Source organism: Kogia breviceps, chromosome 2, assembly GCF_026419965.1.
Source record: "Kogia breviceps isolate mKogBre1 chromosome 2, mKogBre1 haplotype 1, whole genome shotgun sequence".
Taxonomy (NCBI): Eukaryota; Metazoa; Chordata; class Mammalia; order Artiodactyla; family Physeteridae; genus Kogia; species Kogia breviceps.
This window is the reverse complement of record NC_081311.1, coordinates 172682553-172702141: the sequence shown is the minus strand read 5'-3', so window position 1 is coordinate 172702141 and position 19589 is coordinate 172682553. Positions and strand designations below refer to the sequence as shown.

The 19589-nt window shown below is 39.5% G+C and overlaps 1 protein-coding gene across 3 annotated transcripts in view; it reads right to left on the bottom strand.

The window, feature by feature from the left end:
- Window positions 1-5423: 5423 nt before the first annotated feature.
- The window catches only part of ADAM23 (ADAM metallopeptidase domain 23), a 160224-nt gene continuing 146058 nt past the window's right edge, over window positions 5424-19589 (bottom strand). The window contains exons 25-27 of one of the 3 annotated variants that reach the window (XM_067026671.1): window positions 16140-16230; window positions 8813-8906; window positions 5424-8436 (exon numbers count right to left, since the gene is read on the bottom strand). In XM_067026671.1, the coding sequence (XP_066882772.1) occupies window positions 8858-8906; window positions 16140-16230 (140 nt within the window). In that variant the 3' untranslated portion in view covers window positions 5424-8436; window positions 8813-8857. Of the gene's footprint in view, window positions 8437-8529; window positions 8907-16139; window positions 16231-19589 lie in introns of those variants that run through there. The other 2 variants (XM_067026672.1, XM_067026673.1) reach the window with 2 other exon arrangements.

Here is a 19589-nt window from a genome sequence, read left to right as displayed (position 1 = left end):
TGGTATCACTTATATGTGGAATCTTAAAAAAATGATACAGGGCTTCCCTGGTGGCGCAGTGGTTGAGAGTCCGCCTGCCGATGCAGGGGACACGGGTTCGTGCCCCGGTCAGGGAAGATCCCACATGCCGCGGAGTGGCTGGGTCCATGAGCCATGACCCCTGAGCCTGCGCGTCCGGAGCCTGTGCTCCGCAACGGGAGAGGCCACAACAGTGAGAGGCCCGCATACCGAAAAAAAAAAAAAAAAAAAGATACAAATGAACTTATTTACAAAACAGAAATAGACTCACAGACATAGAAAAAAACTTAATGGTTACCAAAGGGGAAAGGGTGGGGAGGTTTAAATTAGGAGTTTGGGATTAACATATACACACAACTATATATAAAATAGATAAACAACAGGACCTACTGTATAGCACAGGGAACTCTACTCAATATCTTGTAATAACCTATAATGGAAAAGAATCTGAAAAAGAATAGATACATATATATGTATAACTGAATCATTTTGCTGTACAGCTGAAACATTATAAATCAACTATACTTCAATAAAAAAAGAAAAGAAAAGAAAAAAAATGCTCATTCTTTCCCTATTCTCAGCTCCTGTAGTAAATTATAATGTCCAGCATCTGGGTGTCACATTTTCTGACCCAGCATCTAGCAAAGATCTTTTATTTAGTAGACTTTTGTATTATTTGTTGACTCAATGATGTTTTTTAAAATATAGGATGAAAAGGGACATTCATGTCAATTTTCACTTAGTTTTGTAACAGAAAATGGTTTAACTCAACCGAGGTAACAGAAAAATCCCATTTCTTCTGTCACTTGACATCCTGCAGATTTGCAAGCTGATTAACACATTCCTTCTCAGGTGGAGTCAATTTTGTAGGAATATGTTTTTAACCTTTTCCTTTGGTCTTGCTATCCTCTCTTTCTCTCTCTCTCTCTCTCTCTCTCTCTCTCTCTCTCTCTCTCTCTCTCTCTCTCTCGCTCTAACAAATGGCCAGAATGTACATTTAGAGAGTGAAGTTATTACAATACAGATCCTCTAAACTGGGACACTCCCACTCTCTTCTAGTGGCGGCAGCAGGGGTTCCAGTAGCGGTTGCCCGCAGAATCAGCCCACAAACATAGGCAGAAACCTCAGCACTCTCTCTAACCAATGGTAGATATGGCTTAGGAGCCAGGCAGCCACTAAGCTGCTTTAGCAAGCATTGAGGCACGCCTATTTGCCAACACTGGACCAGTTCACCTCCCACAGATGAGCACATCTGAATAAGCTTAGCACACAAAGCACCACCAAAAGGAAGTAGCTTCAGGCAGGCTGTCTTTGCTCCTCTGTGGCTTTCACACCCACATGCAACAGCAGTAAGTTGACATCTAAGTGGCAACTCATGAGAACGCCTCTGTGACCTTTCACACAGCCACCTGCAGCCCTGACTGGGGTCAAGGCCACATCTGTGCATTCACTGGAACTATCGGACGATTGCAGGGGCCACACGTGAAAACGTCTCATTATTTGTTGCAGAACTTGGGCCCACTAGGGGCCATAGGCTCAATCCTGTGCAAAGACAAGTTCTGTTTGCACTGTCTTTATCCACACAGTGTTTTTGAAATATGAATTGGCTGCATGATTTTAAAAGTAGGAAATTTTAGATACATATCTGGACTTAGGGCTTCTCTAGAAAGATAAATGGGAGGGGCAACCAAGGGTCCAATTTTCCACACGGTGACCATTGGCTGGAGCTGAACAGAGACAGGTTGTGTGCTCTCCTGCTCAGCTCAGCCTCCTTCACGCTCTCATCTCCTAGACTGAGTTGTCCTACTCATCTGGGGATCTGGCTCCTGCAGATGTTAAACGGTTCACCCTTGCTTCACAGCCATTTCACCTATGTAGGAAAAGCAGTTTAAACCTACTGAGTATCGTCCATTCACTTTCTCTATGGGAGTGACATTGGCTCCGTAGCGGTAGTGGTAGCGCTGTCTCTTGCTGCAGGGCAGAGGCCTCCCTGATGTCATTTACCGTTTTCGGTTTTCTCCCTGACACCTGGGTCTGAGAAGCAGGGAGCTTTGCTGTAAGCTCATTTACCTCCTGAGGCTGGAAGCTATTTAAAGCTCCAAAGAGATCTGAAGAACTCTTGATACCCTCCTGATCATTCAGGATGAAGATTTTTCTGTTTTGTTTTGTTTTGCCTTGTTTTTGTAGGACCATTCAATTTACTGGGCCGATTTGGCTTTCAGTGATCATCACAGTCAGATAAATGTTCTCATGAGTGAACTCTATGGGGTCACAAGTGCAGCCTTGACAGCCACACCAGGCCAAGTGTGTGTGCTCACAAAAATCAGCTGGCAAAGGTGCATCAGCAGATCCCAGCGGGACAACTGTGTTCAGGTAACGAGTGATCATGGCATTTCCTTTCTCTCCGGAAGTCAGGTACGTGACCAATAACTTGTTCTAGTCAAGGAGCCAGAGAGGCTAATAGGTTTTTGAAAAGATTGAGGAAGGCTAACCTTCTCTCCAAGGCATAAAAGATAGATAAACACTAACTTTGGTGGACCGGAAGTGCAGCTGAACTTGGAAAATGATTTTGACCCCTCATTAACTGAAGGACTTACTAAAATGTTGCTTTAAAAGCATTTATGGTTCTTATCCACCCCCTCACGCCAGACTGAGATTAGCCAGGGATTTTTATTCTAAGAAAATATTAGAGGTTTACAGGTCGGGTCAAGAAGCCCTCTATGTCATTAATGACAACCCCAAATACTAAAGACTGATCCATGATGAGTTCATCAGTGGAAAAATATCTAAAAATATAAGGTTTTGATGGAGAACCTCATAATCGTCATCATCACTCAAGCAAAAGAAATTCAGATATCTGAAACAGAAAACTAGATCTGAATATTACAGGTTATTCTACTCCCATGGCATTTGTAGATGGACTTCCTTCTGTCAACCAAAATGAGCCCTGGTTAAACATAACAATACGTGATCATGGTTTGAAGGTCCAACCACACGGCCTTTCGCTCAAGTGCCACCTCCTCTGTGAAACCCTCCTTGATCTCAAGGACAGGGATAGAGTCTCCCTCCCCTCTTCTGAGGCACTTAATTACTTAATGTCTATTGGGGCACTTATCACATCGAATCTAAATGTTACATTTAAAAGATTGAGAGCTCAGAGTCATTGTGTCCTTGAGACCTGGCACAGTACTGTAGAATTTTTATAGATCAAGTTCAGGAAATGTAGGAAGGAGAGAAGAAGGTGGGCGGGCTGGGATGGGAGAGGGGTGTTGGCGGGCTAGCAAAATGGAAGGAAACAGACATTTAGCACTACTAACCCGAAGTGTCTGAGCTCTTCTTCTTGGGTCTTGAAGCATGCTGCTTCCCGTGCCTTGAGTGTTTCCCACTTTATTAGACTGGTGAACTTGTCATCTTTCAAGATAGTTCAACACTCTTTTTGGAAAGCCTTCCTGCAACCCTCTCCCCACATCAGTTCTCTTCTATTCACTTCCTACATGATTTAGTCTACTTAGCACCTTGGGCTCAGAGGTTTTTGATTTTGTGATTTTCAACACATGTCTCTCCCTGCTAAATTGTGAACAACTTTAGGCCAAGAATTTTCTTTTGTTCCTTCAATTCCCAGGAAGAGTTCCTGGCATAGAGGCTTCCTAAATGCATGTCGAATGAATAAATTAATGAGTAGAAATCCCTAACTTTCATACATTAACCTAAAGGGGGCCTACATTAAATTTGAAAAGTTACTTAGGATCCCATTGTGAGCATATGAATTATCTACCTATTTATTCATATCAAAGTTTTGACTTGAGGGCTGCTGTTCGATTTTCTAGGAAGTTTTTGGTTTCTGGGTCACCTTTCACAGTCAGTTACCAAGGGAGCAAGGAGAATTCAATACAATGTCAAACTCAAAAAAAGAATGAGAAAGGAGGGCTTCCCTGGTGGCGCAGTGGTTGAGAGTCCGCCTGCCGATGCAGGGGACACGGGTTCGTGCCCCGGTCCGGGAAGATCCCACATGCTGCAGAGCGGCTGGGCCTGTGAGCCATGGCCACTGAGCCTGTGCGTCCGGAGCCCGTGCTCTGCAACGGGAGAGGCCACAACAGTGAGAGGCCCACGTAAGACCAAAAAAAAAAAAAACCCAAAAAACAAAACAAAAAAAAAAAAAAAAAAAAAGAATGAGAAAGGAAAACATATAAAAATCAGATAATTCCTTTAAAAGTCAAATATGAATTGTACTCTAATGTTCTTTCTTATTTAAAGTATAATATTCATGTTATTTTAAGTGTTTCATATTTCTTTCATTACATGAAATGACATAGAAACAAATGAACTATGGTGAGTGGACATAAAATTTACATAAGGCTGTTCAGACCTGGGCAGAGAGGCTCTTTGAGGGGAACTGTAAGTAGGGTGACTATGGGAGGATAAGAATTGATGAAGACTAGAAAAATAAACAAGGGTGAGGCCATGAAAGGCAGCCAGCACTTTAAGTCACATTATTAAGTTTGGACTTTATCCTATAGGAAATGAAGAGCTCCTGCAAACTCTACCAGAGGAATGATGTGGTCAGATTAGGCTCTTTCCGTGTTAGTGCATTACATACATGTGAGGTACACGTGAGGTACATGTGAGATACATGTGGCTGTTGAGCACACACCAAAGCATGGCAGTAGGAAGGGAGAGGAAACACTGAGAGACCTTCATGAAGAATGAATATTGGGCTTCCCTGGTGGCGCAGTGGTTGGGAGTCCGCCTGCCGATGCAGGGGTCACGGGTTCGTGCCCTGGTCCGGGAAGATCCCACATGCCGCGGAGCGACTAAGCCCGTGAGCCATGGCCGCTGGGCCTGCGCGTCCGGAGCCTGTGCTCCGCAACGGGAGAGGCCACAGCAGTGAGAGGCCCCCGTATCGCAAAAAAAAAAAAAGAATGAATATTATTTGATGACCAATCCCATGCAAGGTGTGAGGAAATACCTTCCTTCTTTGAATGTTTCTGATCATACAATTTAGATAACCAAATACTTCTATTTTCTTTTAAGTTTGATTCTAATGGTACCAGCTCAAAAGTGTGGACGCTATGACTAGCCATCCCCTCTTTAAACCCAGAAGAGAGACACTAAAGAAAAAACAATGGTAATGGTATAATCCTAAGGTGGTTTTTTTCCCCTGACTTATAAAAAGCAAAGCATTTCCAATAAATCCACTGAAACTGAATCCTAATCAGCAATATATTTATCATTAATCAGAGATTTTATTTTGCTCCATTGACTGATTAAATTTTTAGTGAGCCTTTGATTAAGAGACCAGTGCTAAAACTCTTGATCGTGTCAGGCGCACAGCCACTTAATCAACAATACAAGAGAACACAGAAAAAGGGTTTAAGAAAAATGATCAAAGTAAAAAGCTACAACACTCAGTGTTAACAAAAGTTTTAATATACACTTGATTACAGATGCATACAACGACTACTGAATCTCCATCCATAGACAGCCAGCAAGGTATGAATGAATTTATTAACTTCCAACAAAACTTCAGGTTGTGCACTTAAAAATACTGGAAACTATTTAAAAATAAAAATTAACAATGGAAGCAACAATGGCTATAAAATATGATGGGATTACTTTAAAGAAAGGGTTCAAGTACTGTTTGGAAAGTTCTTCAGACACTAGTCTTTGAGAAGTTTGTGCATTTCCCATCTTTGCATAGTAAAATAAAGAAAAACAGAAACTAAACTCACACACATACCACTTGGTAAAACTCCACAGCTCTACGTGATTCATGTTTTATAACATGCACTTATGTGTACTGCTCATTTATCTAATAGGAGTCGCTCTAACTTGATGGGCTCATGCAGTATCCCAGGGTGAGCAATGAAGTCAGCGCACATCTCCTCATCCATGTGTTATTAATTAACGTAGCAAAAGTAAGCAGGTGAAATGGGAACTTGTCATCACTTAACACTAACTCTTGTTGGGTAACATTAAACAGTGATATGCTTGTGTTTTGAGCTCAAATGAATAAAAAGGCATATTCACATCACAAGAATCAGCAAATGAATGGCATATGCAAGAGAAAATACAACAGAGTTTGAAACTACATAACCTAATACCATCAAAAATAACTATAATCCACTGTTCACAACTGGTATGGTTGCATTATCTTTCATAGTCATACACAGATAGCTTAAAGCTTGTGTATTTTACATATACACACAAATAATTTAACACTGGAGCATAGGTTCCGTTACCTATGAAATTGCCAGCGTAACAAAAAGTTACACTGACATTTGCCATATGTACATAATATTTGGGGACCACTGTGGTCTGATTTAAAACATAACATCGCACATTTACAATGTTGTTTGTGAAATGCTCAAAAGTTAACAATAGATTTAACTCGTTTGCACTACCATGGTTTGTATCTATTAAGTCACCGTGGTGCCTCTGGAACAGCAGTGAAATGTGTACGGTGGACTCAGCAGCAGCTAAGTATCCACTAATGAATAGGACCCAGCAACAGAGAGATATAGACAATGTGGTGACAGGAAGAGATGCCGAGTAATCTGAGTTTCCTCCAAGCTTCCCCTAAAAGCCAATGCCGCTTGGTAGAGGGATACACCCTGTGTCTTACGAAGCCAAGGGTAAGGCTGATAAACCTTTTAGGTAGCCCTGTGAGTACGATATAAACATACAGCTAGTTCTAGAGAAAGACTGCATACCTGGGTAGCACCTAGGACTCAGAAAGCAGTAACAGGATTAAGATGTTAGGTTATGGTTTATTGTAGCGTATAGAAATTAAGGTTTCTGTTCTATGATTGCGATATTTCCACAATTAAAGATAACTTGGGAAAAACCCCACTGTTTAGGCAGTACATTTTTAGGACTTAATCCTTTGCAAAGTCCAAGCAAGAGTGGTGAGGCTACTGTCATGAATCTCGTTGAAGAGGAATTTAAAGCTCAATCTAGCAACTAATTTGGTTGTCATGAAGAAGTGAGTAGTACAATTGGATGTCCTGTTTCTAAAAACAGGACATGAAAGAAGCGTGGGCTCTTTGGGGGCCTTCAGTAAAACTCATCTCTAGAAGGATGCTTGCTGAAAGGATCATGTACAAGTTTTTACATTCAAAACAAAGCTGGGACCAAATTTCTTTATGAACGTATATACTTAACACTTGAACAAAAGCTATCTTGACCCTAAATGGAAGAAGAATTCAATGACAGTGAATTAAATTTAGAGGGACCTGGGAACCCAGGTTACATCTGCAAATCTGCCGGGAGGGCAAAGAAGGATGTGAATTTGTATATAGTAGAATCCCGTTGTAATCCAGCGCAACATTCCACGGACCGTCCATACATTGTGGGCCAGACAAGGTTTGTTGAAAATACAACACACAGAAGTAAAGCCTATTTTAACAATGCTCACAAGAAGGTAATTGTTGTTTCTGTCCCCATTACCAGCTTTACAGTGGGTAATAACTACCATATATATTTTGAGGCAGGAAGTTGAAAGCATGAATGAAATATTGACAACAACAGATATGAAAAAAATGGAAAGCTTAACTTCTTCCTCAAGCTTTCAACATTTAAAAATTATTTTTTAATTTAAGGCTTTAAGTTTATCCTCCTTTCACATTAAAGACAGGGAAAGAAAATTGTCAGAACCAAAAACTAAAATCATGAGCTTGGCACTTTTGTGATTAATTTGAGAGGGTGTCTACTTTCTTACATTATATACATATGTTTATAATGACATCAAAAAAAATTTAGAGACTTAGTACATATATTTGCATTTACATCATTTTTATATTTTTCATATGGGTTATTTTGTTCTTCGTGTCCCCCACCCTTTATTTTTGGTTTCAAGCATTTCATCTCATTCAAGCATTTCATTTTTTAATTGCACCTGTTTTGTGCCCCAAATCCCCAAATCTGTGGCCACATCTGTCTTTTTTTAAGCAAACCTAAGAATCCCTGTACAACATGTTACAAGAGAGAAGGACAGAGACAGAAAGAGAGAAAAGAACCCAAAAAGATGGGGAGCAAACAATAAACTCAAATTTACAGAGAACCTTTACAAGAGAAATATTTCAGTATAGACAAGTGAAAATGATGTGTCAAAATCTCTTATTTCCATATTTACATTTATAAAAGAACTATACAATAGCTTCATTGTTCAAAATCCAGCTCCCATTTCCAAAGGATGCTCGGTCCAGGAGAAAAGACAACAGGAAAGTGAATCAACAAGAGCAGGGCTGTGTGGAGCTCCTCGTGGCCTGGTCTAGACTAGGGGGTTGGGGGTCAGGCAGCTTCCATGGGCTCATCTGTCACCTTCACCTTAGGAATTCAGTTGCAGGTTTTGCTGTGGATTGGCTTGCTAGCTGCTTGTTGTATATGCCATGCAGATTTTACCCTTTGACCTTCATGCCACTGGAGTGTGTCATTGGTAGGAAGAGAAAAAAAAATCATGCCAAACCATTTAGAAGATATTAAGTGCCAACAGGCTGAGGAAAGAAAAAAACATTTGCTATTTTTTAATGGTTCTTTTATTGCACTTAATTTTTGTTGTTGTTCCTTTCATTGGAAAAAAAAAAAAGATTCTGAAATCGTTCTTTTTATAACATTGTCTTTTGCTCCCTTTTATTGACAGGTGGTGGAAGGGGGTTCTTGGAAATTATTTCCAAAAAGGACAGTTTTCTTTTACCCCATCCCTGTCATCCCAACTTCAGTTCTGTAGTCATTACCACCCAGTGTTTTTGTTTACAGACTTAATAGTTCTGGCAACGATGCTGCAAGTATGTCATACCCAGAATCCAGCAGTGCAAGATGCCGTTCATCCAGTGCCTCTGAATCAGATGGGGCCTTGCTGAGTAGGATCAAACCTCCTCTTCTTGACATTTCTTCCAGAGTGCGTCAAAAGAAGATGCAAACAGAGGGGGAAAATTCACAATATTAATCGGATCGTGACGAGAGAAGGGTAATGATAATGACAACAATGCTAGTTCCAGAGCAAAGTAATCGACTGGCCCCGAGGCAGATTTTCCCAAATAACTTGAAATTGAAACACAGAACAGCTCACACTTTTGGATGTTGTTACAACCTCCCTCCCAGTGTATATTCATTTATGAATACCAAAAGAAGCTTCAAGTTGTTCATTGTAAATCACAGAAAGCCTCAGCAGCCCAATTTGTCTATTTCAGAAGTAAATGACATGGCTAATTTTAACTGGATGTAAATTATTCCAGGGAGTCTCTCCCACTTAGGGGGCTATTAGCAAAACTAAGAAAAATTCTTCAAGTCTTATAGCTACTTCCTTCCAGAACTTGAGAGTTCTCTATCATTGGATCAGCCTTTGTCAAAGTGGAAAAAACAAAAACAAACAAAAAAACTTTGCTCTACTCAGTTATCTTGCTGCCTTGGTGGTGTGAGCTCTTACCCTACTCTGGAACCAGCATTTTTCTTACCTAGAGAGTTGAAAACCTGAGTGCACAGTAAGACAGTACACTCAAGGGAGAATGGACACAGGCTTGGGTTAGTTAAGCAAATGCAGCAGCTTAGCTTAGTTTGAAGTAAGCAAGTTAAAATGCCTTGCTCACGGTGTCCGGTCTCCTAAAAAGAGGTTCCTATGTTTAAAAAGAGAAAAGAAAGAACCAGCAAGACACTACAAGGCAACAACCAAAGTTAGTTGCAACCTCCCCGTGGTCTGGCTTCATGTGGGCCATCAAGCAAGGGGGCTCATGCATTCAGTCTGCACACTGAGCGAGTGCAACGCAGCTGCCACCGCGGCATCATGCAAAACTGGAGACCAAGGAGCCCCCAGGATCTCTCATCTCCCTGCCCACTCATTTGGGGCCAGTTGGATACCCTTACAGCCCTAAGTACCAAAAGGATTACAGTATATTCCTCCTCGCCCATAGGTAATTCAAAATAAAAAACAATACCAAAGCTCAAAATATGTAGAAAGACATCCTGCAAAGTTCTTATTTTTTTCCAAGATGACCACTTTTATGCTTCTCTTTTGAAATAGCAAAAATAAAAATCTTTAAAGAAAATCTCCCTTCTCTTTTTTAACGTTTTCATTATGGCATCTTCATTCATGGCTTAAGCATGTGGATCACTGGCTAACGTGTAGTGCAAACACTATGTCCAACAGTGCTATTTTTTTCTCTTCACCATTTCCCACCCCTTCAACCCTCTATTGGGTCAGTATTCTTAAAAGCAGCCATTACTGAAGCTGCCCAGTAAAGAGAGGTGAGAACAAACAGGAAGTCTCCCGTGATGTATCTATCTGTCAGTGAGCTAGTTTCCTTCAGAGCACAGGACCTGTGTCTCTACCTATGTTCACTGCCCTTGAAGGTAGATGTATAAGGAACCACACATCCTGCGAATCAGGTGGGGAAAAACAGGGACTGCTTGACCTTGTGAAATGACCCTGAAGGACTAGGAGCCCCAACCTATTTAGATATGTATTGCTGGAACTCATGAGAAATGTTAAACTAATGTCTCCCCAGTTAAAAGCGGATGTGGAGGAAAGATCAAGTGTGCTCATGCTACCCATGTAAGTGACTATATCGCCCTCATTCAAATTCAGGGAACGTCAGATAAATAGCCACGTTTACGGTCATAATGGCAATCTGGTTCTTTTTTCTTTTTTTGGCTGCACCGTGCAGCTTGCAGCATCTTAGTTCCCTGACCAAGGATCGAACCCGGGCCCACGGCAGTGAAAGCACTGAGTCCTAACCAGGAATTCCCTGGTTCATTTTTGAATGGACATATGAAATTCCATTTCAGCCTGGCATACAGGCAACCTCTAGTGTCCAAAAGCTTGTGCTCCTTTTAAAAGTCAGTTCTTGAAGCTTAGATTGCATTTTTTTTATACAAAAAATGTTCTACAGTATGACTGGACTCCCAGGGCAGACCAGGAGGCCAAGCCACCCTCCTGTCCATGGGAAAATGGACTCTAGAAACTAATGGGGAATTCCAGGACCACGTTTCCTCCACTGATGTCCCAGCAGGGAGAAAGTGGAGCCCTGTGATGAAGACAGAGAGGGATACTCCTGCAGCAGGCTGACTTTGAGGGCTCCTCAGGGGTAAACTGTAAAACCACTATGGGCTACTGTATGTTGAGAACTGCCTGTCAAGTCTTTTTGTTCTATTTTAATGTGAAAGCACAGCTGTCATGTGTAGGTGCTTTTGCTGCTTTGCTTCCACAAGTGTTTCCTCTGAGTACCTCTGCTCATTAGATTCTGAAGGCAGCTCACTTTTTCATCATAACCTGCAAGGCATTTCTGGATCATTATAAAATATTAGTGTAATCCATAAACCCTGCATTGACCCAGTTTTCATCCATTTTCACTACTTCTGAAACACCTGTACTTTTGTCTACTATATATTATACTACATATACATCTATACAAAATTTTTAAAAAGCACTTCAGGTAACAATAACCATCTTGGAATTGCAAAGTCTTAGGTCTTCTTTTAAGGGTATGTCTATCCACCACTAAGACCTTTTCTTTCCATGAGTTAGCACCTGCCCACCAAGAACCCTTTGCCCAACCCCGCCTCCTTGGGCACCTTAGACTGAGTTCCCTTTCCCAGGGAGCTGAACTGGGTCTTTCTGGCCAACCCAACACCACCACCACCACCTGTGAGGTCTGAGTGAGAAAGTGCCTAACCCAGGAGTCGCAGGTACTAGAGGAATCAGGCTCCTTATTTTGCACTGGGATATGGTCATGGAATTCCGATAAGCGGCAATCTGGTTATCCTCCTCATGGAAAGACTACCTAAAATTCATCCCATTTCCTGACTCTATAAAAATGAAAAGCAGAAAAACGAAAAAAGGACATTTGCTTTTTTGAGAAAATATAATAAGCAATATTAAGTTCCTTTCAAATTTCATCCAATGTGACATTCAAACAATTCAGTTAACTTTCCTTGTGATAATCCAGACACGGCCCTTTACATTTCATTTATTGCAAGCACCTAAACAGTCTTTTCTTTAGCACTTCCAATGACAAGGAACATAAGCCAAACAGAGTTCAAGTCAGGCTCAGTAAGGACTTGTATCTCAAGTAACTTCTCATAGAGAGGAAACCACATATGTAATTCCACAGACTTATTAAATTAACACGTTTAATGTCAGGAGGAGCTCTGCCAGGCTAGGACGGCCACTCCTGCCACCAAATCCCATGCAGAGAGCCAAGCAGAAGAATAATGGGACATGGCAACAGTCTTCCACAGACTGAGATTATAATATGGTTGGAAGAACTCAATATTCATCCTAAAGTCTTGTGATATGAATTGTCAACAAACTATGGCATCATTTATTACCTTCAAGTTCTTTTCCTACCATCACCTAGAATTCCTCTTTTCTACTACCATTGCCTATGATGTTGATATACTTCATGTGCATATAAATGACCATATTGTTCACATCAAAATTCCTGTCTTCAGATTTAAGGAATTCAGCTAAAAAGCCATATCGAGGTAAATAACAGCAATTCTGTTCATTTTTAGATGGAGAGATGCAATTTTCTTTTTATATATTTGTCACTTTTCCTAAGCTTTAGAGAATGATCCTAAATGCTACTAAAACGATCCTTCATTTTCTCGATTTTTTTCCAAAGTCCAGGGAAAGCAACAGCTCTAATAACCTAGCGGAGCAGCTTTATTATTCATCACTGGATAGGGGCCATGAGTCTCCATGAGTCAACCAGGACAGAGGTTTGCAATCTTCTGCATCACAACTCGTAGCTTTATTTAGTGTGCGTAGGGATGGAGAGAAAAAAAGAGCATGGGGTGAGTGTAAATCGATGCAGATGTGGTGGAAAGTTGGACAAATTGGTGTGCCAAGGGCCTGTGTTCAGTTTTCACAGGATTTCTCAGAGAAGAAAAATCCTGACACCCCCAAAGACTGAGAGTTCGAGTTCATAGATTGAATTATCCCTTAGCCATCTTCATACTTGCAATATGCAATTAACTGAAGTTACTAAGGTATGCCTACCACATTATCCAATACATCAGAATATTTTTTAAAAAAATCCTACCAAATGAAGCATTTTTTTTCTTTATAAGAGTTTCACAGCCTTGCTCATGCAAGTATTACTTACGTTAACCAAAACTTTCAGACTCTACTATTCTGCTAGAAAGAAGTAATCTAAATTCATATTATTTTTTTGACCACAACAATCTTGAAAAAGCTTCATTATCACTTTACACACACACAGATATGTACACATTCACACATGCATGTACAATCACATATGCTTATGCTTTTACCATCTATTTCAGGGGAAATATGGTTTAAAAAAGGAACCATAAAGAATGGCAGACAGTGTCAGGAGTCAGAGCACAGCTGTATTTCTCATGCATACTCTAACAGATTATGTTTGGTATGATACTTCCTCCACATCTATGTTACTCAGTGTTATACCTAAAGAAATGTGACATTAGGAAACAGCAGTACTTCCCCTGAGCAGTTAATATATTTTCCTTTAATCTAAAAGTTTATGTACCCTCAGATTCTTCAGGCTACTTTGCCAATTTCCCGTCTAGTAATAAAAACCCATTTCAGGAGGGATTTCCAATAAAGGTATTTAGAGCAATCCTTTTTAAAAACTGTTTTCAACTTCTGATTCTAAAGAAAGCTCTTTGGTATCTACACTGAACTCAATGAAAAAACTCGAAGTTTCAGTTCAACTAGCAAATAATTACACTTCCAAATCACCTCTAGACTAATCCTCTCCAAAACTGTCCAAATGGTGGGAAAACCTAAGCTTTATCATTAGCACCCAGAGCTTTTTATTGCAAGGTGGAAGCAGTTATTTAAAGTTTAATACAAACCACATGGTTACTATTAAAATGTAAAGATCTAAACTCTGAAAATATAAAGCTCCTCACGGAGCAACAAATAGCACAAAGAGTAGCAGCTTCTCCAAATTTAAAAGGCTAAAGTGACATGTTCGAGAATTCTGCCTTCATTTTTTTCTTTGTTTCAGGGCATACAAATATTTACTTCGCACTATTGTGTACCTCCTACGATGTTTTCCTATAAGGGTCATAGGGATGGGAAGGGGTATTGACACAGCCCAACTGTACACATGTCTGCACAGCATCCCCACAAAGGCTGTTTTTCTCACCTCACTAAGTATCCATTTCTCCCCCTCTTGTGTGTGTGTGTGTGTGTGTGTGTGTGTGTGTGTGTGTGTGTGTGTGTTCTTCTGATGAGTAGACATCTCTCTCAGATATAAATCAACTGTACGGGCCTAATCCACTTATATACACAGTGATAAAGGCTTTTTTGTTTTTCCCCAAAGAAACATGCAATTCAAGCTGTGAGCTAGGCCAGGCCACTGTTTTGAGGTCCTGCTACAGAACAGTGCTCTTATCTCCAAATGCTGAAGTGGTACATCTGTCACTGCATGTGGCTGCATGGCAAAGATGCCCAAGAGACTCTTCTCCAGGCCTTTGAAACTGAGGTTTCCTAACACTAAGGAGGCAGAAGCCTGGGCATGAGCCAAATTTATTTTTCTTGAGGCATATTTATGAAAAAGTTCAAAGGAGCATTCTAGAATGATAACAGATCATGGAACTACTTGCAACGTACAATGACATTTGTACAGTAATGAGACACTGAATAGTTTTTGCTGGAATTAGGTCAGCCCAAACAAACATACATTCTTTTGTTAGGTACCATGTGAGAGACTCACCATCTGGGCAATATTTTGTTAATACCATACAAGAAATTTAAACAGGACTTGCTTACTTTGTGTGCGTGTGTTTTTCAAAGCATTTTGATGCCAAAATTACTGTTTCACCAAACAAGTTCGAGTTTATAAATATCTCTGTAGAAAAGAAGTCCCATCTGATAACATCTTTCCAACTTGAAGCCACTCAAAACCTTGTAGGCTTATGCATTAAATCTTAATATAATAACAAAATTAGCAGAAAATGTTGAATTTATTTAAATCATCTATTGGTTTGTTTTTCTTTCATAATTAGTTTCTAATAATAACATTTTACCTGGTTTAAAAACATTGAATTCAGAATTCCAAACATAAAATAGAATAAAGTTCATAATTAAGGCAATTATTCAGATAATTCAAGGTCAGAAACTTTCAATTTCAATTGAAACTTTCAGTTTCAATTTAGGTCAAAAACTTCCTCTGTTAAATAACCAGATGGAGGCAAAGTGGGTTTTGAATTTGGGTAACGGTCTTATTTCCTGCTTAAATTTGTTTCCCTAGATCTAATTGAAACTGAATTGATCACAGGGAGTGTTTGGCACAGGAGGTCTTATCTAAAACCACAATAATCAAGTCATCACAGCACGAAAAGGTATAAAAGGCAATTATCCAATGAATCCAAGGTATGGAAACATCCAAACTGGATAAATTAGGTCCAAAAATTTGGACCACAATTAAGGTTTGTTTGTGATTATCTGGTGTGTCTATTTAAACAAACTTACTTCAGTGATCAATGTACAATCCAAACTGAAAGGTCATATGAAAACACAAAGGCCTACCAGTCATGTCAATATTAACAGTTCATTAGAAAAGTCAGTGTCACAAAGCCACAGACTTCAAATTCCAATGAGAAACCAATTCAGTAGGTTAGGGAATTAATAAAACTATTTTTTAAAAAATCTGTTTTTATAAAATAATGAAGCTTTTCAAATCACAAAGCTATACATGTTACATGTGAAAAATAAGATCCAAATGGTTACTTAGGTTGTGAAAAATTTCAAAATGTCAATGGCATACACACCAGTTTTAAACAGATACAAGGAACTTATATCCACTTATTTCCAATGACATAGTTTCCTCGCTTATCTGCATATAAATAAATGTTTCTCAGGATGCTTGCTCCTAAAAGTTCTTTGATCAAAGAACTTCTCCTTTAAGCAGTGCATGTGAATGCCTTCTACATTTCATGTTTTCCCACTTGCCTGAAGATGATATTTGAGGTTCCATGTTTCCTCTTTTCTGACCCATTTCTGAACAAAAATATTTATTTTTAGCAGTTTTACTGTTAAAACTCGAAATCTGGTAGCAGGAACTCAAAACTTAGTTATGTAAGCAGAAAAGAGAAGTGCCAGAGCCACTGAGAAGAAGACATGCGGCATTGCTTACTTAAATCCCCATCCTGTGCCCCCAAGGACAATAGCTGCTACCAGGATGGCACCAGCGATGGAGCCTATTATGAGATTGGTGGCACTAGGACCTGTGACAAAGGATCATGGGAAGAAAGTCATATGAGCCGACCACTTTCATTACCACCAGGGACAGGCAGGTAAGCGGTTTCAGGAAGTAAGTCCCCTGCATAAAAGATCACTAAACACTTAAATCACCTTTATTTATAGACAGCTACTGCTTGGATTCATCTACCTGGAAATCTAAAGTTTCTGCACCACTGACAGAATAATTCATTCCATTCACCTTTTTCAGAATTTGAAGCAAATTATGGATGCCCAATTGCTGCTGTGGCCCATCTTCCTTCTCCTCCCCTTTCCCAGTATCACGAATCAAACAAGTAAAAGAGCAAATAAAGAACACGACTGCGTTAGAATTCATTCAATCTGAATGGCAAATGAGGGCATGAAAAGAAGGAAAACTATTCCACTGAAATGCTCTTTCAAGCAGCACACAAAGTTGTCTGAATGCTAAATTTTTTATCCCCCACTGGAGACAGTTAAAATTTAGAAGTCGGAAGGAGGGTATCAATCAATAAATAGAAACTTTGAAGCTCTCAAAGAGCTTCACTGTACAGACCTATACAGTGTTTACACAGCTACATGGGGTTCCAAAGACAAGATATAAAGGAAGCATAACATTCATTTGGGTAATTCTGTAGAAATGGGAAAAAGATTCCTTAGGTTCGACTGAATCTATCTTCAATTTTCCAGTTATTGCTAAGAGAAATCTGAGGCTTAGAGATAGTAAAAGAAAAAAAAAAAGAGAGAGAGAGAGAGAGTCGGAAAGATAGCAGATAGCAAGAAAGAAAATGCAAGGTGGAGCTTCTTTCAGTTGTTTAAGAGTTGAAACATACAGTAAATCCTCTCCACCCACATGGAAAACACTTTAGCTCACTATTTTTAAACGTAAGAAACGCTAACTTCAGCACATGAATTATTCTAAGTATCACAGCCTCCAGGATGCTAATATGCAGGTCCAGTGCTCCTAACAGCAAGCCACTTCCAGTCCTAACCCTACATCTCTGTTCCAGAAGTCACAAGGCCAATTTTCATAGTTCCCCTAAAATCCTGAGTTTGTGTATACATTCATTTCTGTGTAAAAAATTCTCTTTTCTGCTCACATCAGTGCCCTCAACTGTGTACATAAATGGATGCCACTTTTGGCAGCACCAAAATTGTGTGCACTATATGTTTTTACTCGGAGACCACCCAGTGCTCTGGGCATGAGTGGGGAGGTGGAGGATGAGTGAGTCTGGGAGACAATGGGAGGCTGGGGGATGCGGGCTTCACAGGCTCCTGGGCTGTGACACGCTCTTAAGACTAACCACTGAGGTTCTACAGAACACAAATCTCAGTGGCCTGTAGAGACACACTGAAAATAATAAATAATAATGAGTGCAGGAAAAGCAGATGACCTACTGTATACTGAGCACTTACTACAGGCCGGGTGCAGTTCTAAGCTCTTGACCAACATTATTTCATTTGATCCTCACAAAAACCTTAGGAGATAGGAACTATGATTATCCCTGCTTAATAGATGAAGAAACAGAGGCTTCTAGAAGTTAATAAGTGACAGAGGCAAAATCTGAACACAAATTCGTCTGACTCTCAAGCTTATGCTACAAATTGAGGGTCAGCGAACTACAGAACAGAGACCAAATATGCCCCCGATGCATTTTTTGGCAAAGAAATTTTATTGGAACACAGCCACGTTCATTGGTTTACGTACTGTTTATGGCTGCTTTCATGCAGAGACAGCAGAGGTACGCACAAGGCTATGACAGACACCCTGCAGCCTGCAAAGCCAAAACAATTTACTATCTTTAAGGTTGCTAAACATTATCCCATTTAGCTGTATTTCCTCCTCACATTTTTTTCTGCTTTTGTTCTTTTTCTTTTACATTTTTATTTTATATTGGAGTATGGTTGATTAACAATGTTGTATTAGTTTCAGGTGTACAGCAAAGTGATTCAGTTATACATATACATGTATCTATTCCTTTTCAAATTCTTTTCCCAGTTAGGTTGTTACAGAATATTGAGCAGAGGTCCTTGGGCTATACAGTAGGTCCTTGTTGGTTATCTATTTTAAATATAGCAGTGTGTATATGTAAATCCCAAACTCCCACATTTTAATAAGGAATCAAATTTTGATTTGATACAAACTTTCAAAAAATTTGTATTGCCATCTACATTCTGTATGCTTTAGAAATGATTTGTACTTTACCAGCTCAGAAAGCATAGGTTGGGATTAGAATCAATACATAATCCATGAGAAATGACTCCTGATTTACAATTATAAACTAAGGAGTAGAAGTAAAGGCAAAAATCCCAAACAAAACCAAAAAAAAAAAAAAGCTCTGTGGAATCCCCAGTGACTAAATGAACATTAATGGTATCAGTTGAACCAAAAAGTGTTAAAACCATCTATATCATACTATGTAGATTTTATTTTTAAAAAGCTATATTTCTGTTTTTAGCAATTTTGGCAAAATTTAGAATTTGAAGGAAAAAATCAGTAAACTAATAGACATAAAGAGTGCAGAAACCAAGTTAGATAAATAAACCTATTTTAAATATATATATATATGCTTATGCAGACTTACCTGTCACAACCAGAAATAGCCACAAACTAACAACAGTGGAAGGGTCGATGAAACAAAGGTTGGTAACAAAGACTATGCTTTACAGCAAAGGCCTTGGATTTTGCCCATTTCCAAGGGAAATTTATTAAAATTCATCCCTTCTGTTAGTACATTGCAGTTATGGCCAATAAATAATATAAAATGATGTAAAAATGGAATTTATATACTATAAAATAATATACAAAATGGAATTGGGATGATTTTTTAGCAAACTACCTTTCTTCAAGGAGGAATTTCACATAAATGTGTATAGAATTTCTCCTGGAAAAGGAATGTTGCTTCTGTATATAATCTAGTTAACAGACCCAAAGTGAAATTTTACAGGACAAAGTTCTTGTTTTCTCTAAATATTTTACCTCTGTCATATACAAGTAAGTAAGGAAAAATAAAATATTTATTTTCTAACAAGTAAAGAGAAATAAAATATCTTTTCCAGTATTTTAGCTTCCCTTGGGTTAATTAGCTTCACAGTCCATACAGATGGGATGTGAGTTTGAAGATCCCAGTCCAGTCAAAGCCCTTCAGTCAAGGGGAGAGAAAGCTTAGGTAATCTTCAACCCAAAGTGAGACCTCTGGACTCCCTCCTCTCTTAATGCTATTTTGGTGCCTAGGTCTCCCAGGCCCGTACTGTACTGTGTGCAGCAACTAGTGCGACTAAGGAGGAACATGTGTGATGTTAGCAACACGCCCGTGGTTTGGGGAGGTTGAATAGAGTTTATCTGGTGTTTCCTTAAGATACCAGG